Genomic DNA, 20,569 nt, shown 5'->3' on the forward strand with positions numbered 1-20,569 from the left:
TCTTCTCACTTCTTAGGAAACAGCATAAAAATAATGGGAAGAATAGGCTGGGATTCTTTTCAGAAGATTAGAAATGAATCCCAGGCAACGTGCATGAATAATAAAAAGCCTCCCAAGCTTAAGGACTCTGATAATTGGGAATGATATACTCCGTTATCTTTTTGAAGTCCCATACAACACAGAGATCCTACAATTTGAAAACGTTTTAAAGACAGAAATTTTAATTTTGATAAGAGCCATCTTTTTCTGCACATTCTCTCTCAACAAAGGTTATAAATCTCTTTGGTCTGCAGTTGGTTAAGGATAAAAGTGGAGGGGGCAGAATTTTGCTTTGTTACTACTTACATTTATTTTATTTTTCATTTTCTTACAGACAGGGTCTTGCTGTGTTGCCCAGGCTGGAGTGCGGTGGCCTGATCATAGCTCACTGCAGCCTCAATATGCTGGGCTCAAGCGATCCCTCCCACCTCCACCTCCCCACATGCTAGGATTACAGGCATGCACCACCATACCTGGGCAGGGTTTTGCCTTGAAGATCAGAATTCATCCTCATGCTATTGGCACAGGCTACAAATATAGAACCTCAAAAAAGAGGGTTTTTTTTTTTTGTTGTTGTTGTTTGTTTGTTTTTTTGAGACAGGGTCTCACTCTGTTACCCCGTCTGGAGGGCAGTGGTGGGATCTCGGCTTACTGCAACCTCTGCCTTCCCGATTCAAGCAACTTTTATGCCTCAGCCTCCCAAGTAGCTGGATTACAGGTGTGCGCCACCATGCCCAGCTGATTTTTTTGTATTTTTAGTAGAGACGGGGCTTCACTGTGTTGGCCAGGCTGGTCTCGAACTACTGGCCTCAAGTGATCTGCCTGCCTTGGCCTCCCACAGTGCTGGGATTACAGGCATGAGCCCTGCCTCAAAAAGAGTTTAGCTCCCCTCTTCTCACCCCTGTACTTGATGAGTCTTAAAAAAAAAAAAGAGTTTGAATCATTAATAGACACCAGCTCCAGCCTGTGCCATGGAAACCTTCCCTTGGCTCCCTGAGGACAGAGGCAGACATTTAAGGGGGCAAACCCTGACCTCTTATGGTTGATATAATGGAAGTAAGCCATGCTGACACCATAGGTGTCTCCTGCCCGAGAAGCACAAGGTGCTATAGTGGGGGCATTTACTACTCATCCATCCATTTATACAAGACGTGTTTACAGAGTGCTCACTATGTGCCTGGTATTCAGTGCTGGAGCCAGACAGATCTGAGGAAACTTCCCTTATCTGTACAATGGGGACAACATTACCTGCCTTGCAATGAGAAAACATATGTAAAGCCCTCAAAAAATTAACTGGAGCTATTCTTCTTACTTTTTGTTTTTAGATGGAGTCTGTCTGCCGCCCAGGCTGGAGTGCAGTGGCGCAATCTCGGCTCACTGCAAGCTCCGCCTCCCGGGTTCAAGCGATGCTTCTGCCTCAGCCTCCCGAGTACTGGGACTACAGGTGCCCACCACCATGCCCAGCTAATTTTTGTATTTTAGTAGAGACAGGGTTTCGTGGTGTTAGCCAGGATGGTCTCCATCTCCTGATCTTGTGATCTGCCTGCCTTGGCCTCCCAAAGTGCTGAGATTAGAGGCATGAGCCACCGTGCCCAGCCTTCAAATTCTTAACATTTTTTGAACAAGGGGCCCTGCATTTTCATTTTGCACTGGGCCCTGCAAATTTTGCAGCTGGTTCTGGGCTCATGGTAAAATCATAGCGAGGGAGGAACAGCTCTGCAGACCCCTCTCCTTCCACATCCAATCCATCAGCACATCCTGTTGGCTCTTCCTCCACACACATCCTCACTCCCCGCACTGTTCTTCCTCTTCCTTGGACCAAGCTACCACCTCTTTCTTCTAAAGAGGCTGTGTAGCCTCTTCCCTGGCCTCTCTGCCTCCACTCTGGTCAGTGGGCATCCTCCAGTGGGCACCCAAGGTGAGCTTTCAAAACTGCAAATTGGATCATGTCTCTTCCCTGCTTACCCCGCTGCCAGAGGCCTCCACTCCACTCAGTACAAAACCCCAGGGTAGCCTTGCCCCTGCCTCCGCCTCCAGTGTTCCAGCCACACAGGCTCCCTTGCTAGTCCTCGGACACTGCATGCTCTCATTTCTCCTCTGCATTCGCTCTTTCTTGCTCCAGGCACTTAGTCACTCCAGCCTGACTCTCTCCTATTGTAAGGTCTCAGCTCAGGGAGGACTTCCCCATTGCCCATCTCACATCCTCATCCCTGTCTGTTCTATTGCCCTGATTTGTTGCTTTTACAGAACCAATTGCTATCAGAGTTATCTTTTTCCTTTATTTATTTACTTATTTCTCATCTGCCTTCTGTACTTCTTATCTGTCTCCTTCATGTGTACAGAGCAGTACCCAGCACATAGTAGGTGCTCAATGAATCATCTCCTTTGATTGAGTACAAGTGTTCCTGAGGTTCACAGAAGTTAAACACCTTAAGGTCATGCTATGGAGCCAGGGTTTGCACTCATGTCTCCCAGAGTCCACAGCCTCAACCATCATACTGTTCTGCTTCCTGCATGGATCTATGGGGTCAACCACTGCCTTTGTGGGGAGGGCGCAGTCTGTCCACAGGGCTGTCCTGTTGTCTGCGCTTCTTCCTTCTCCCCTACCTTCCACCAGACCCTACGTCAGTCAGGAGACCAACTTTCCTTTACCAAGCCCAGCGACTGGAGGCTGGCTGATGGATGGACCACTTGCCATGGGGGAGAGTCCTGAGGCTGAGTTCAAGTCCTGTCACTACCAGTACCTGACTGGGCAGTCTTGTGCAGAGCCCCTTTCTGAGTCTGTTTCCTCATCTGTTGAATGAAAGGACTGGACTACAGGGGTCAGCATACTTTCTGTAAAGGCCCAGTTTGTCCCTATTTTAGGTTTCATGGGCTGCACAATCTCTATCGTACTGCTCAGTGCTGCCATTGGTGCTCAAAAGCAGCCACAGACAATCATAAATGAATGAACATTCTTCTGTTCCAATAAAACTTTATTTACAAAAACAAGTGACAGGCCAGGTTTGGCCCCCAGGATATAGTTTGCTGACTCCTTGGACCAGACTGTCTCTAAGGAAACTTCTGGATCAGAGAGTCTGCAATTTTTCATGCAAGTGAAAGCTTCTTACAGCCGAGTTGGAGAAAGGACTTGTCTAGCCTACACTTACCTGCTCAAGTAGAAGGCAAAGAGGTTCTGAGAAAGGAGGCCTTGGTTCCACAGGTTGTCAAAGACAGGGGTGGCTCCTTCAACGCCAAGGCTGGGGTAGCCGAGTCCCAGGATGCCATCGAAGACCGCGTATTTCGTGAACTTGCCGGGCTCCTTGACACTCAGGTCGAACCCCTGGCCTATGTCCACAAGGTCCCTGATCTGTGGGAGAGAAGGGTGTTTCCGTGGAAAGATTTGGGAATTGGGGCTGGGGCTGTGCTGGGGTGCAGGTGGCTGAGGAGATAGCACTCACTCTATGGGGAAGCCTAGGGCCACTGTGCCGTGGGCGGCACCTATGCGAGTGTGGGTTCCTGTGGGCTGTGATTCTAACTAACTCCAACGCCTCCTTCACATCGTCCGAACTTAGCCACAGAGGCCACATTCCCTCTTTACAGGTGAGACTCCGAGTGTGACCACACGGTTCCCACTTGAGGACAAATGGGTAGAGAGCAGGATTGTCCCCTTTTTGGTGTCACTATGATCTGATGACAGAAACAGAGAATTCATTTCGGACTCCAAAGGTGGTCTTTTCTCATCCCCTGGGGGAAACAGTAGCCCGTTACACCATGTAGCCGCTAGGGTTCTTAGGAAAATTCTGCCTGGGAAATGCTCCTTTAGATGTGTGTGTGTGTATGTGTGTGTATGTGTGTGCATGTATGTGTATGTGTGTATGTGTGTGTATGTGTGTGTATGTGTGTGTATGTGTGTATGTGTGTGCATGTATGTGTATGTGTGTGCATGTATGTGTATGTTTGTGTATGTGTGTATGTGTGTGCATGTGTATGTGCGTGTATGTGTGTACATGTGTGTATGTGTGCGTGTGTGTATGTGTGTATGTATGTGCGTGTATGTGTGTATGTGTGTGCACGTGTATGTATGTGTGTGCATGTGTATGTATGTGTGTATGTGTGTGCATGTGTGTATGTGTGTAGGTGTGGGTGTATGTGTGTAGGTGTGTGTGCATGTGTGTGTATGTGTGTGTATGTGTGTGCATGTGTGTATGTGTGTGTATGTGTGTGCATGTGTATGTGCGTGTATGTGTGTACATGTGTGTATGTGTGCGTGTATGTGTATGTGTGTGCGTGTATGTGTGTATGTATGTGCGTGTATGTGTGTATGTGTGTGCACGTGTATGTATGTGTGTGCATGTGTATGTATGTGTGTATGTGTGTGCATGTGTGTATGTGTGTAGGTGTGGGTGTATGTGTGTAGGTGTGTGTGCATGTGTGTGTGCATGTGTGTGTATGTGTGTGTATGTGTGTGCATGTGTGTATGTGTGTGTATGTGTGTGCATGTGTGTGTATGTGTGTGCATGTGTGTATGTGTGTGCATGTATGTGTATGTGTGCATGTATGTGTATGTGTGTGTATGTGTGTGTGTGTGCATGTGTATGTGCGTGTATGTGTGTACATGTGTGTATGTGTGCATGTATGTGTATGTGTGCGTGTATGTGTATGTGTGTGCGTGTATGTGTGTATGTATGTGCGTGTATGTGTGTATGTGTGTGCACGTGTATGTATGTGTGTGCAGGTGTATGTATGTGTGTATGTGTGTGCATGTGTGTATGTGTGTAGGTGTGGGTGTATGTGTGTAGGTGTGTGTGCATGTGTGTGTATGTGTGTGTATGTGTGTGTATATGTGGGTGCATGTGTGTGTATGTGTGTGTATGTGTGTGCATGTGTGTGTACATTGTGTGTGTGTGTGCAGGCACTTCTAGGGAGGAGTTCCTAGTTTTTTTAGACTCTGAGTGTGACCACATGGTTCCCACTTGAGGACAAACGGATAGAGAGCAGGATTGCCTTCTTTTAGAAGACAAATGGGAAGAACCCATTTATGAGGCAGGGCTCCCCTGAAGCTGTGACCCCTGTTTTCCCTGCCTGGTGCCTGCAGCCCTCGGTCCCAGACAAGTTCTACCCTCTTCCGAGAATACTCCACACCCATGTGAGTCCTGCTTCACCTCCCAGCTCTGCTGCTTGCCAGCTGTGTGACCTTGGGCAAGGAACTCACTCTCTCTGTTGCCTCATATGTAAAACGGAGATAATAGTAGAGTCTGCCATGCCAGGTGGTTGTGAGGATGAAGCAAGTTATTCCAATGGAAGCATCCAGCATGGCACCTGCCACAGTGTGAGAGCACAAAATGGGGTGGTTTTTAACCACCCACCTCTGTCCCTGTGCCCAGCAAAATCAGCCTCGTACTCATTGTGGGAAAAGGGGCTGCAGATTTGTGCCTCCCTCACCCAAGCACCTCCAGCAGGATGGTCCCGCTCTCTGGGGAAGCTGTTCTGGAGGAGAGTGCATGCCAGCGGGGGCATCATCTCCCCAGGTCACAGCCCCACAGGGCAGGCGTCCAGCTGCTGATGGACTTTAGGAAAGATGGACACTCCCAGCTGCTTCTGCATCTGGTCCTATAAGTGACAGTCATGCCTAAGGCCAGCCCTGCCTCTGCCTCTGGTTTCCATGTTACCTTAACATTGTCATAGCCAAGACATCCCAACATTTGCCCGGTGCCATAGGCAATGCTGATGGGCCGGCCTGAGACCCGGAATGTGGAGGACAGCAGAGGGTTGAAGATGTTGTGGTTAGCTGCAGACACAGGGGTGGGCATCTGTCAGGCCTGCTGGGGACCGAAGAGGAGGTGCTGGGAGGATATGAGATGGGGGAGGGAGCACTCACTGCAGGCTTGGCTGGCACAGTAGATGGAGGGCACCCACAAGTCAGTGGAGCCTGTGTCCAGGATGACCTTGAATTCCTGAGGCGGTGTTCCAATGGTGATGATGCCAATGTAGGCCAGCTACCAGGAGCTGGGAGGGATAGTGAGGGAAGGCCTGGCATCCTGGCCATGCCCCTGGTTCCCAGGGTGCCTGCCCTCATCAGGCATTCCATGTTTGCTGAAATCACTTTCCAACAGCTCCACCACACAGCCTCTGCTCAAGCCACCACCTTCATTTGAGAAGCTCTCCAGTGTTCCCCACAGCTCTTCAAATCCTTTCTACCCTTGAAGACCTGGTCTGAGTGCCTCCTCCTCCAGGCAGCCCTCCTAGGTTGCCCAGGCCACTGTGCTCTTTCCTTCCTTTAAACTCAAATCACATAATATTAATACCACACAGTTGGTCCTTTTATCTGACATTTACTTACTTTTGCCTATTTCTCTGGGTGGGCTATGGGTTCTTGAAGAAGAGATGAGACTTTTGGTTATATAAGTAACAATAACCATATTGTTAGTTTATCATAGTATCCCACACCACAGGGACTCAATAACTTAAAATTTTTTTTAGAATCAGTGTCTCTCTCTTTTGCTCAGGCTGGAGTGCAGTGGCATGATCATAGCTCACTGCAGCCTTGACCTCCTGGGCTCAAGCAATTCTCCCACCTCACCCTCCCAAGTAGCTGGAACTACAGGTGCACACCACCACACCCAGCTAATATTTAAAACTTCTTGTAGCGACATGGTCTCACTATGCTGCCCAGGCTGGTCTCAAATTCCTAGCCTCAAGGGATCCTCTTGCCTTGGCCTCCCCAAGTGTCGGGATTACAGACATTAGCCACTGCATCTGGCCTCAACAACTTTTTTATTGGTTTGATTCTTGGGGCTGAAAAGGCTAAACTTTTTCGTTGTTGTTGAGATGGAGTCTCACTCTGTTGCCCAGGCTGGAGTGCAGTGGTGCGATCTTGGTTCACTGCAACTTCCATCTCCTGGGTTCAAGTGATTCTTGTGTCTCAGCCTCCTGAGTAGCTGGGATGACAGGCACGCACCACCACGCCTGGCTAATTTTTGTATTTTTAGTAGAGACGGGGTTTTGCCATGTTGGCCAAGCTGGTCTTGAACTTCTGACCTCACATGATCCGCCTACCTCGGCCTTCCAAAATGCTGGGGTTACAGGCGTGAGCCACTGTGCCTGGCCTAAACTTCTACCTAGGATGTCCAACTTGATTTGCAGTTTTCTTTGTGGTCATTTGTTCAGACATGGATTGCCCTTCAGTGTGGCTCCTTTAGCTCAGCGATTAACCTTAGTTCAGAAAGGGCAAAGCTCCCATAACAAGCACTGTCTTGGTTCAAGGGTGCCCAGTGACACTATCACTGGCACAGAAATGGATGCTATCTGGCACCTGGTCATTGCTGCGCACAGTCACTACGGACCAACAACAGAGGGTAGGATTGCCTTCTCCTCTGGAAACGGGTCCCCATTCCCCACTGTCTGCTGAAGCACCAGCCCTAACCCGCTGGCTCACAGCCCCAGATGAGCCCCAGTGCTTGCTAGGGGCCCTAGGGGGCGCTCTGGAGCTCCATCCTCCCAGCATACTCACATCCAGGTAGTTCCTCATGGGTTCCAAAGATATTCCATTGTCCTGATATTGATCAAGAAACTTATAGGCCAGTCCGGAAGGATATTTCTCAAGATAATCTTTCAGCATGTCATTTTCCCGGAGGTTTTCTCGAATGGATTTGATCTTCATCAGAGGGATTCTTCAACCGAGCATTGGGAAGGGAAACAAGTAAGAGACAGTCATCAGCTGCTCCTTGCTATCATGTGACTGTCACACTTTGCATTGTAATTGCACCGTGCATTTTCCAAGCTTTTTAATGATTGTTATCTTATTATCAGGAAAAGACACCCAATGCAAAGGAAAGACCACAGCAGTGGATCTAGGTTTAATTCCAGGTTCTATTGTGTAATCTTGGGCAGGCCATATGATCTTTCTGAGCCTCAGTTTCCCTATCTATCTATAAAAAAGATGGAATGATGATACCCTCCCTAGCATAGAATGTTTGGAGGTGTTAAGTGAGACAGTGGATATAATGTGCCTGCCATATAGCAGGTCCTGACAGTGACAGCCCTTCCTATTGCTATTGCCATCTCAGTGTCTCTTTCTTGGGCAGCCCTGGGAGGGCGGTAGAGGGGGAATCATTATCTTCTTTTTATAGGGAAGGAATCTGAAATGCAGGGACTTTGTGTCTTGGCTCTGGTTACATTGCTTGTTAGTGGCAAACCTGGGCCTAGAAGTAGCCCTCCTGATCTCTCCAGGGTTCAATCAGAAGAAAGGGGTGAGAGAGGAAGCCAGGAAGTGAGAAAATGAATGCTGAGATGGGGAATAAAGTGGGGAAACGAAGAGAGTAGAGAAACAAGAATGAGTCAAAACAGAAAGAAACACAGAGTGTTGCATACACAGAGACACCCAAAGAGACAGAGAGCTAAAAGAGAGAGATGCAGAGACAGAGGTGTAGCCACAGAGACACATATATAAGGAAACAGAGAGGGAGTAGAGAGAAAACCTAGAAAATTGCACAGAAGAAATTGTGTTTCTAGGTGGGACCACATGTACAGCTGCACATGTTGTGCACTGAAAAATTCTAGGGAGTCCCATTCACATAGCCCATGATGTGACTGGTGACCCTGGAATTGTGCAACTCTGCAGACCTGCCCCAAGACCTTTCAGCCTCACAGCACACATGGCTATTCATCAATAAATGGAGACTTGAATTTTATATGAGCATCAGAGAATGATTACATTTCCTTCCCCATCCCTGCACTGGAAGGAGAATAAGAGGCAAGAGAAGAAGAGGGCAAGAAGGAGCCCACAGAGACAGCTGACGTCACGTGTCTCATACTTACTTGACCAAGCATTCTGAGAGAGCCACCAACCCGAGGATCATAAACCACTTCATACTTCCTTCCTGGGTTTAAAGCACTCAGGAAAGAGTGAATTCTGAGCATGCAGTGGCTGTCAAGAGGAGCTCATTTAAATGCACTCTGATCTGCCCTAATCATCCCCTTGAGGGCCAGTATCCACTCGATAAGAAATACAAACCTTCCGGATAAAGTCTTCGCCTGCTTCCTGTTTGTGAGGAGGGGACCTAGAAAATTCTCAGAATACAGAGATTTCTATTCTAATCTCTTCCTTGGGGCTTGGCTGAAAAAACAAAAATAAACCATATAGGGAAACAAAGAGTGGGGAGACTCTTGCTATCTTGGAGATAAAGACACTGAGCATAATGTGATAAAAATAACTGTTGGATGCTATGCTTGACATTTATAATCTCATGCAGTCTTCCCAGTGACCCTGGGAGGTGTGCATTGCTGTCCTCATCTGGGAGGAGATTGCTAGGAGGAAGAGAGGTCAAATCACAGAGTGAAAATGTTGGGAGCGGCCCACTGACTTATGAGTGGATTTAGGTGGTGGGATGGCACACAGCAGGGCCACTTATGCTGCCAATCTGCTTCAAAGAGCGAGGCTAGAGCAGTATGACCATCGCACAATTTTAATATTGGAAGAAATGTGACGCATGCAACCTGAAAATATTGTTTGTATCCAGTAAACATTTATTGAGGACCTGCTGTGTGCTGGAGAGTGGGATAGATGCTGGGAAATCAAAGTCAAATCAGACATGAACAAGCCTTGCCTTCAGGGAGTTTGCAGTCTGGGGCAGGAATCACAAGCTGGAGACCCAGGCGGCAAAGGAAATAAATGGAAGGGCTGGGTGGGCATCTCGGGCACGGGCTCCCCACAAGGGGGCAGCCTCTTCTCCGTTCCACCAGCAGTTGCCACACTGGCAGGTGGGTTGTGATGCCAGGTTGGCCAAGTTTTCAAGACGTGTAAGAGGGAAAAACTAAAATTGCATTTCTCTTACTACACTCTTTTTTTCTCTTTCTCTCTCTCTCTCTCTCTCTCTCTCTCTCCTTTCTTTCTTTCTTTCTTTCTTTCTTTTAAGATGGAGTCTCGGGAGGCTGAGGCAGGAGAATGGCGGAAACCCGGGAGGCGGAGCTTGCAGTGAGCTGAGATCTGGCCACTGCACTCCAGTCCGGGCGACAGAGCGAGACTCCGCCTCAAAAAAAAAAAAAAAAAAAAAAAGATGGAGTCTCGCTCTGTCGCCCAGGCTGGAGTGCAGTGGTATGATCTTGGCTCACTGCGACCTCTGCCTCCAGGGTTCAAGTACTTCTCCTACCTCAGCCTCCAAAGTAGCTGGGATTACAAGCGTGCACCACCACGCCCAGCTAATTTTTGTATTTTTAGTAGAGCTGGAGTTTCACCGTGTTGGCCAGGCTGGTCTCGAACTCCTGACCTCAGGTGATCTGCCTGCCTCGACCTCCCAAAGTGCTGGGATTACAGGTGTGAGCCACCACGCCTGGCCTCTCTTACTACACTCTTGCGACATGTTTCTTACACCAGATGTGTGGGGCTTTTCTCCCCACCAACAAGCTCACAGTCAACTCTGCAGCAGACATCAGCCGGCTGTCCTCCAATTCAATTCTGACACCGTCCACCTGGGGCTAGCATCAGATCCCACAGGTTGAGGGCTCAGTCTCATGAGACTGGGCCCCACTTCCAATGCCAATTGCAAGCCCCAGGTTGTTTGACCTGTGCTTCTGACCAACTGGCCGTAAGTTGGGGTTCCCAAGACCCCCTCTTTGGGTTCAGTTAATTTGCTAGAGCAGCTCTTGGAACTCAGGGAAACATTTACTTACATTTACCTGTTTACTATAAAGGGTATTGCAAAGGATACAGATGAAGAGCTGCACGGTGGGAGGTATGGGAGGGGGGTGTGAAGCTTCCATGCCTTCCCCGGGCGCCCCACCCTTCAGGAACCTCACATGCTCTGCTCTATGGAAGCTCTCCGAACTCCGTCCTCTTGGGCCTTTCATGGAGACTTCATTGGATAGGCATGATGGAGGCACAGACAGCCGTGTAGAAGTGTGATTGAATAGCTGGGTGCGGTGGCTCACGCCTGTAATCCCAGCACTTTGGGAGGCTGAGGCTGAGTGCTGTAATCCCAGCACTTTGGATCACCTGAGGTCAGGAGTTCACTACCAGCCTGGCCAACAGGTGAAACCCCGTCTCTACTAATAATACAAAAATTAGTCGGGCATGGTAGTGCACACCTGTAATCCCAGCTACTCGGGAGGCTGAGGCAGGAGAACCACATGAATCTGGGAGGCGGAGGTTGCCTGTGATAATCCATGGTGACAAATTGGGGCAGTAGGGGTAAAACTGACACAGAACCCCAGCCAGGCACTGTGGCTTATCCCTGTAATCCCAGCACTTTGGGAGGCCAAGGCAGGAGGATAACTTGAGCTTAGTTCAAGACCAGCTTCAACAACATGGCAAAAGCCTGTCTCTACAAAAAAAAAAAAAAAAAAAGCAAAAATTAGCTAGGCGTGGTGAGCCAAGATCGCGCCATTGCACTCCAGCCTGGGCAAGACTTTGTCTCAAAAAAAAAAAAAAAAAAAAAAGAAGTGTGATTGAACAAAAAGGGAATGATCTAGTGTTGATAGACTGAGTGGGAAACCCAGCAATGCCTGTCTGTTCAGATTCTTGGTCTCTCTGTGCAGCATTCCTTCCTGCAGGGTGTGCAGCAGGACCCCTCTGAAGTGGAGTTTTATGACCTGCAGTCATGCAAGGCCAGTCAGAGAATTTCTTTATGGACAGAGGCAGGGGAAGATTAGAATATATTTTTAGGTGCTAAGGCCTGCCTGAGAGAGAAAAAGGAGCAGGTGAAAAGAAGGCCGGAGGAGGTCTGGGAGAAAGATTCTGTTTTCTGAGTCCTGGTTAGAGGCCTAACACACTCCAACCTTATAACAAAACACTGTAACAAGGGCTATGAGGGTTATGAGCCAGGAACTGTGGATGAAAACTGATGTGTGTGTGTGTATGAGTGTATATATATAAAATAAGAAGTCAAAAGTCTGGATATTTATGTGAAATCCCTGCTGTTTAGAGGTTAGCAGCTAATTACTTTGTTTTTCAAGAAACATAGTGTGCGCCAAACCTTAAGCAACTGTGGGATGTGCAAGTTTTTATTTCTGGCCGAGAGGAGGGAGTAGAAGGGGGCCTAGAAAGGGAGGGTGTAGAGGGCTAGAAAGGGAGAGTAGAAAGGGGGTAGAAAGGGAGGGTGTTCAATTCATGTTTGCTGAATGATAACAGATGGAATGCATTGATTTTCCTCCCGCTTGTAAGGAAAGACTACCAGGGTCCGCTAAACCAGCTGACTTACTGAGAGCTCCCACCTGATGGGCAACTGCTGTAATTCCCCCGATAGGATCCAGACTGGAAACATTTTGTCTGCCAATTAAAAAGAAATAATTAAAGAGCCTCGCCAACCAAAAAAGGTAATAAATGACCACCAGGAGCTTCTGCTTGCCTGAGATGAGAAGAGCTACCTTCTTAAACTGGTATTATTCCAGGCAAAGTAAAGAAAATGGAATGGTATGGCTCCTTCTGGGACTTCCAGGGTCCTCATGTTCCCATGCAAGATCCAGATCCAGTCCATGCCCATCTTGGGAAGAGCAATGCCAAGGCTGATCTGATCTCCAGGGTTGGGTTGCAAATGACGTGGGGCCAAGATTGCTCCACTGTCACAGGGATAAGTCTTTTCTATATGAACTATATTTTGGGTAATCACAAATAGTTGACTAAAAAAATTTTTTTAAAAAAAACATTAGTTTAAGGAATAAGGAAAAAAAGTTGTTTTATTAAAAAATTCTTGGCTGCGTGTGGTGGCTCACACCTGTAATCCCAGCACTTTGGAAGGCTGAAGTGGGAGAATCACTATGAAGTATTGTAATTAAAATTTTGAATTCAAGTCTAGCTCTCATGACCAATTTTCAGGAAATAATGCAGGTAAAGGAGCAAAAAAAGCAATCATTCAAATCCTATACATGGGACATCCTGTAGGACAAATGACCTCTCCATGCTCCCCCTACTTAAAAAAATAGACTACTTTTTAGAGCAGTTTTAGCTTCACTGCAAAATTGAGCAGAAGGTACAGAGATTTCCCATATATCCGTGCCACCCCACCTCATATGCACAGCCTCTCCGTTATTAATATCCTGCCCCAGAATGGTACATTTGTTACAATTGATTAACCCATGATGATGCTTCATTATCACCCCAAGTCCATGGTTTGCATTAAGATTCACTCTTGGCATTGTATGTATATTCTATGGGTTTGGACAAATGTGTGATAGGTACCCACCATTATGATATTATACAGAAAGCTGGGCGTGGTGGCTCACGCCTGTAATCCCAGCACTTTGGGAGGCTGAGGCAGGTGGATAATCTGAGGTCAGGAGTTCGAGATCAGCCTGACCAACATGGTGAAACCCCATCTCTTCTAAAAATACAAAAATTAGCCATGCCGTGGTGGTGCATGCCTGTAATCCCAGCAACTCAGGAGGCTGAGGCATGAGAATTGCTTGAACTGGGGAGGCAGAGGTTGCAGTGAGCCAAGACTGTGCCATTGCACTCCAGCCTGGGCAACAAGAGTAAAACTCCATCTTACCAAAAAAAACAAAACAAAACAAAACAAAAATCATACAGAACAGCTTCGCTACTCTGTGCTCTGCCTATTCAACAGCTGTACTACTCTGTGCTCTGCCTATTCATCCTTCTCCCCTGCCAGCCACTGGTTACCACTGATTATTTTACTGTCTCCATAGTTCTGTCTTTTCCAGAATGTCATATCGTTGAAATCATACAGTATATGGTCTTTTAAGATGGGCTTCTTAGCCAATTCATTTTCAACAAAGGCACCAAGAACATACAATGGGGAAAGGACAGTCTCTTCAGTAAATGCTACTGGGGGTGCCAGGCACAGTGGCTCACGCCTGCAGTCCCAGCACTTTGGGAGGCCAAGGCAAGCGGATCACATGAGACCAGGAGTTCAAGACCAACTTGGCCAACATAGCGAAACCCCATCTCTACTACTCAGGAGGCTGAGGCACAAGAACTGCTTGAACTCGGGAGGTGGAGGTTGCAGTAAGCTGAGATCAATCATGCCATTGCACTCCAGCCTGGGTGACAGAGCAAGACTCTGTCTTAAAAAAAAAAAAATGACCTGGCATGGTAGCTTATGCCTGCAATCCCAGCACTTTGAGAGGCCGAGTGCTGGGATTACCTGAGGTCAAGAGTTCGAGACAAGCATGGCCAACATGGTGAAACCCTGTGTCTACTAGAAATACAAAAGATAGCCAGGCATGGTGCAGGCACCTGTAATCCCAGCTACTCGGGAGGCTGAGGCAGGAGGCTCGCTTGAACCCAGGAGGTGGAGGTTGCAGTGAGCCACGCTTGCACCATTGCACTTCAGGTATTGGAAAAACTGGGTATGCTATGCAGAACAATGATGAAACTAGATCATGCAAAAAATTCAAATCAAAATGGATTAAATACTTATATGTAAGACCTGAAACTATGAAACCAGTAGAAGAAAACATTGGGGAAATGCTTCAGGACATTGGTCTGGGCAAAGATTTCTTGGATAAGACCTTAAAAGCACAGGCAAACAAAGCAAAAATTAACAAATGGGATGTAAATCAAGCCAAAAGGTTGTGCACAGCAAAGAAAACAATCAACAAGGTGAAGAGACAACCCACAGAATGGGAGAACATATTTGCAAACTATTCATCCAACAAGGGATTAACAACCAGGAATATATAAAGAACTCAAACAACTCAATAGCAAATAAACAAATAATCTGATTAAAAATAGGCAAAAGATCTGAATAAACATTTCTCGAAAGAAGCATACAAATGGCCAACAGGGGTAGGAAAAAAGACTCAACATTCCTAATCATCAGGGAAATGCCAGTTAAAACCACAGTGAGTTATCATCTCACCCCAGTTAAATAGCTGTGATCAAAAAGACAGAAGATAACAAGCACTGGTGAGGAGACCAAGAAAGGGGAATGCTCATTCACTGCAGGTGGACATTTAAATGAGTACAGCCTCTATGGAAAACAGAATGCAGATTCTTCAAAGAACTAAAGATAGAACTATCACATGATCCACCAGCGCCTCTGCTGGGTATATATCCGAAAGAAAGGAAATTAGTCGGCCAGTCTGTGGCTCACGCCTGTAATCCCAGCACTTTGGGAACTCCCAAAGGAGTTCGAGATCAGCCTGACCAACATGGAGAAACCCTGTCTCTACTAAAAATACAAAAAAATTTAGCCGGGCGTAGTGGCGCATGCCTGTAGTCCCAGCTGCTCCAGAGGCTGAAGCAGGAGACTCACTTGAACCCGGGAGGTAGAGGTTGCCGTGAGCCAAGATCATGCCATTGCACTTCAGCATAGGCAAGAAGAGCAAAACTTCGTCTAAAAAAAAAAAAAGAAAAAAAAAAAGAAAGAAAGGAAATTAGTCTATTGATGAGATATTTGCACTCCCGTTTTTATTGCAGCACTATTCACAGTAGCCAAGCTAGATATACTAATTACCCAGATTTGATCATTACACATTGTATACTTGAAATCAAAATATCCCATGCACCCCATAAACGTGTACAACTATTACGTATCCACGTATACATTTTTAAGACTGGTTTTTTTCACTTACTGATATGCACTTAAGGTTCCTCCTTTTCATGGCTTGATAGCTCATTTCTTTCTTTTTTAAATTTTTATTTTCATTTTTATTTTTTGAGACAGGGTCTCATTCTGTTGCCCAGGCTGGAGTGCAGTGGTACCATCTTGGCTCACTGCAACCTCTGCCTCCCAGGCTCAAGCCATCCTCCCACCTCAGCCTCCCAAGTAGCTGGGACTACAGGTGAACACCAGCATGCCTGGCTAATTTTTCTATGTATATATTTTTTGTAGAGATGGAGTTTCACCACGTTGTCCCTGCTGGTCTCGAACTCCTGAGCTTAATGGATCCACCTGACTCAGCCTCCCAAAGTGCTGGGATTACAGGTGTGAGCCACCGTGCCCAGTCGATAGCTCATTTCTTTTTAGTGCTTAATAATAATCCATCGTCTGGATGCACTACAGTTTATCTACTTATTCACTTACTGAAGGGCATCTTAGTTTCTTCCAAGCTTTGACAATTATAAAGCTGCTATAAATAGTCATATGCAGGTTTTCATCTGGATATAAATTTTCAACTCCTTTGGGTAAATCCAAACAGTGTGACTGATGGGTAATATGGCAAGAGTATGTTTAATTTTGTAACAAACTGCCAAGCTGTCTTTTAAAGTGGCTGTGCCATTTTGCATTCCCACCAGCAACGAATGAGAGTTTCTGTTGCTCCATATCCTCACCAGCATTTGGTCTTGTCAGTATTATGGATTTTGGCCATTCTAACAGGCTCCATACACTTACTTGATAAATAAATTAATGGCATATAAAGGGGGACTGCTATCTATTAAAAGTATGTATTATTATTACTTTCTGAGATGGAGTTTCGCTCTTGTTGCTCAGGCTGGAGTGCAATGGTGCAATCTTGGGTCACTGCAACCTCCGCCCCTTGGGTTGAAGCAATTCTTCTGCCTCAGCCTCCCGAGTAGCTGGGAGTACAGGCGCCTGTCACCAGGCCTAGCTAATTTTTGTATTTTCGGTAGAGATGGGTTTCACCATGTTGGCCAGGCTGGTCTCGAACTCCTGACCTCAGGTGTTCCGCCTGCCTCAGTCTCCCAAAGTGCTTGGATTGCAGGTGTGAGCCATTGCGCCTGGCCTATTAAAAGTCTTAAGAAACAGCCACCAAATGCAACACATGCAGATAATTTCGAGATCTTGATCCTGGATCTGAATATATCAACTGTTAAAAGGCATTTTTGAGAGAATCAAAGAAATTTGAACATGGACTGGATATTAGGTGATATTAAAGTTGGTAATTAAAAAAATAAAGTTGGTAATTTTGTTTGGAATAAAAGAGCATTGCCACTATAAATATATATATATTTGAATATATATATTAATTACAGCTGTGTACATATATATATGACCCTTGTCTCCTAGAAATGTACAACAAAATATTTACAGTGAAATGGTAAGCTGTATGCCTTAAAATATTACAGCAAATATAAATATATAAAGAATAAAATTTTTTAAAAAAAGAGTGTTGCCAGGTGCCGTAGCTCATGCCTATAATCCCAGCACTTTGGGAGGCTGAGGCAGGTGGATTGCTTGAGGCCAGGAGTTTGAGACCAGCCTGGCCAACATGGCGAAACTCTGTCTCTACTAAAAATACAAAAATGATTGGGGTATGTTGGTGCATGCCTGTAATCCCAGCTACACAGGAGGCTGAGGCATGAGAATTGCTTGAACCTGGGAGGTAGAGGCTGCAGTGAGCCGGGATCGCACCAGTACACTCCAGCCTGGGCGACGAAGTGAGATAAAAGAAAAAAAAAAAAGGGTGGGTGTATATAAAACAAAGATTTGCAGAACGGTGTGTAATTCTTGATGCTGAATGATGGAATATGAGGTCCATGACACTATTCACTTTTACTTTTATGTTTGACCCTTTTTTGTAATAAGTTGAAAACATTTCCATTTTGAAGTTTCTGTCTTTAGTGGTACCCCGAGGGTCCCAAGCAAGGCCGACTTGGGTGGGCCCCACACTGGCTGAGTTGCTCCTGAGTGTCCCCTGCCCACGGCTCCGGCCCTCGTCCTCTCTCCCACCATTACCTCTTGAGGTTGTCTGACCATCAGCTTGAGACTTTGAGGAGCCGTATCAGGGCCTGGAAGTGGAAAGGATGAGAACAGCTTTAGAAACAACAAAATGGGGGTCTCCCTCCCGGCTTTGTCAGCTTCAGTATCATCTGCAGGGAAGGGGCAGGGGCCTGGGTAGGGAGGGAGCCAAAGACTGAAGCAGTGGGGGTGTTTTGAAGGGAAGGGAGGAGGGATTCATAACTAAATAACAGAGAGGAGGGCAGCTTGCACAAGATGCAAGACAGACTGGGATGGGAGAGAAGCCCGGGGCACGAACAGAGGGTCTGCAGAGCAGAACAAGATGTTGGAAAAGGGTCTCCTCTGGCAGTGGGACGTATGCAGTGAGTTAAGTTTAAACAGAGAACAGCCGGCTGTGGGAAGGAGAGAGCTAGGATTTCTGTAGTACCTACCAGCAGTCCAGTCCCATTTGGATCTTCTGGTCAAATGGTGCTGGAGGCTGTGTCCTTCCTGCTGGAATTCCTGCTCCAGACATGGAGGTGGTAGAGATGCTTGCTGCTGGTGGGCCATGGAAAAGATTCAGTGGCCCTTTTATTACTCTGTGGCCATTGGCATCATCTCAAGCTGGACGGTAAAATAGCAGGTCACCCAAAACATCTCTCCTTTTAAAATATTGTCTAATATATCTAACCTTTCTTGGCATGTCTTGGACCTAGAATTTTTTTGTTGTTGTTGTTATTCATTCCTTTAGTAAAGGTAATTCATCAGCCTGACTCAAGTTTCCGTTGAAGAATCCCCGAGCTTCCCAGTTGGTAACTTCTGCCTGTGGCTGTCAGATCTCATTCCACAGAATCCAAGTGTTAGAATGTTCCATTGGGCAGGGGTGCAAAGGTCCTTTAGCTCCTGCGTGTCAGTGACATGGCACCTGGTCTACTATGTTCCATTCTGAGTCCAAGACAGATGTTGCCAGCGAACCACAGCACCCCCGACCACTGGATGTGGCCCCAGAATCCTGAGCAACATGCAATCCCTTCAGCCACGTGTTCTAGCAACCAGCGTCAGCACTGGATCAGGAATGATTGCTATTCTTGGACAAGTCCAGTCTGTTATCCTGGAGACGGGGAAACTGAGAGCTGGGGTGTATAATTTACCGAACGGATGCAAGGTAGATTAGTGAAGTGCTGGGACCCAGGGCTTCTGGCTCTCAGGTAATCCTCTTCCCACTGGGCATAGGCTTGGGGAGCTCCAAGAAGGGAAAAGTGAGAGAGTGCCCAATTGCAGTCCCTGCTCCCAGCTTCCGTAGATCACTTTCAGGGGTCTGCAGGTGCCAGAGCTGAAGTTCTTTCCTCTTTCTCCTTAAGTCTGGCTCCACTTCTGCTGCCAGACCTGCCGTCTCATTGCAGCAGGAAAGCAATATTGGAAGCTGCCAGACACAGTGTGGGCAACCCCGGCTGGAGTGGCACCAGGAAGCAGGAGGCGGTGGTGCCGGTTAGTGCTTGACTTGTGCCCAGCTTGGCAGCCCTGCAGCTTCCCCTCCTTGTTCATACCACACTGACCCTCGTACATTGGTGTGGCACTGGCCTATATTTAGAGCAAGGAACATCTTCTGATCAGACTTTGACAGCTGAAACCCAACGTTCTATTTCATCTTTAGGGGATTCTTGGGTGAGTTGGGTCAGACAAGGGTGCATTCGAGGACCTGTTGCCTCTCTGATGCTCAGGAAAGACCTTGAAACTTTGAAGGCCCTGATGAGGGATGAACAACTCATGCTTTCTGGGGGCTTTGCTGTGTGGAGACAAAGAATGGATCAAGGAAAACCCACCGAGAAAGCCCGGGCATTACTTGGGTCTCAACTTATTTCAAGTTGAATTCTAGCCACCAGTCCTCATGGTCAGGTGCTGGTGCCCCATGGCCATCTTCCAAGAAGGAATGGAAGAACCAGACCCTGCCAAAGGAGCAGCCACCTTCGGGGGGCCCCTGTGATCCCACTGGGGGAGATTAGACAGGAGCGTTTACTTTCCTCCTGGCCCTATGGGTGTGCGGGGGGTTCCACCCAGGAGAACAAGCAAACCCCAGAGTTCCTGGTGGTGGCAGTGGCACCCACTGTGCCTCTTGGAGCTGGAGCGGCTGATGATAACCAGCTTATCTACATGGCCCTGGGCCCAGAGCAAACTCAGTTCTATTGACACCTCTTATTTTCCCGCCTCAGTTTGCACGTAGCCCCAGGGCTTGCTGTTCTGGGAAAGGGGTTGATAACTCATTGCTGGTAACTTGCTCTGAGTCAACAAATCAAGTGTGTGATGAGGTCATGGTGTGTAACTTGTGGCCTCGATGGCCTGGTTGATGATGGTGTGTTTGGACGTGGACGGAAGACTGGAGATGGAAAAGTGGGCCTTTGCAATTGCTGTTCCCCCTGTCTAGAAGGTTCTTCTCCCAGCTCTCTGGCTGGCTCCTCCTCAATATTCAGCCGCCATCTCAATGTTCCCTCCTCAGTGAAGCCTTCCGTGGTCACTCTGGTCTCCCAGCAGTGAAGCCTGACTCGGAGGAGCCCTGGAGACACCTGTTGAATGCCTTTTCCCACGTGCTCTTCGTGGGTGCCCTGTGAGGCTGATAGTGTCTCCAATTTATAGATGAGGAAACTGAGGCTTAGTGGAGCTAAGTAACTTCCTCAAGGATTTATGGCAAGTAAGTGGTAGAGTCAAGATTTGAACTAGGTCTATCTGGCTACAAATTTCAGGCTCTACAAATTCTGGCTACAAATTCCACTCTGCGGCTCATTAGTACTGGGCTTGGGAGATCAGGAAATGAGGCAGAACAAAAGGAGGAGAGGATGGGTGGGAGGAGGAGGGGATAACTGAGGACAGGTCTCATCTATTAGGAAATATTGATTCTTTCAGTGAACACTTGAGGGTGCTCGAAGCCAAGTTCATAAATTGCTCGCTGTTTGTGAATAGCCTTGCAGACAGGGCCA

General features: G+C 47.2%; 1 protein-coding gene across 1 annotated transcript; it reads right to left on the bottom strand.

Moving 5' to 3' along the window:
* Positions 1–2,525: 2,525 nt before the first annotated feature.
* Positions 2,526–8,891, bottom strand: LOC117080697 (pepsin F-like). The gene is made up of 6 exons (XM_033205915.1): positions 8,839–8,891; positions 7,532–7,691; positions 5,900–6,017; positions 5,691–5,809; positions 3,189–3,388; positions 2,526–2,559 (listed from the first exon to the last, which is right to left on the bottom strand). The coding sequence occupies exons 1-6, from the start codon at positions 8,889–8,891 to the stop codon at positions 2,526–2,528; spliced, it is 684 nt and encodes a 227-aa protein (XP_033061806.1).
* Positions 8,892–20,569: the final 11,678 nt, after the last annotated feature.

This window comes from Trachypithecus francoisi, unplaced genomic scaffold, assembly GCF_009764315.1.
Source record: "Trachypithecus francoisi isolate TF-2019V2 unplaced genomic scaffold, Tfra_2.0 Lachesis_group8, whole genome shotgun sequence".
Lineage (NCBI taxonomy): Eukaryota > Metazoa > Chordata > Mammalia > Primates > Cercopithecidae > Trachypithecus > Trachypithecus francoisi.

What these genes read in the sequence shown, in the direction of transcription:
- LOC117080697 (XM_033205915.1), bottom strand. Translation starts at nt 8,891, where the DNA reads ATGAAGTGGTTTATGATCCTCGGGTTGGTGGCTCTCTCAGAATGCTTG. An exon ending in CCATGAGGAACTACCTGGAT is followed by an intron (nt 6,018 to 7,531) that starts GTGAGTATGCTG and finishes AGCTCCTGGTAG; the next exon opens with CTGGCCTACATTGGCATCAT. An exon ending in CTGTGCCAGCCAAGCCTGCA is followed by an intron (nt 5,810 to 5,899) that starts GTGAGTGCTCCC and finishes CTGTGTCTGCAG; the next exon opens with CTAACCACAACATCTTCAAC.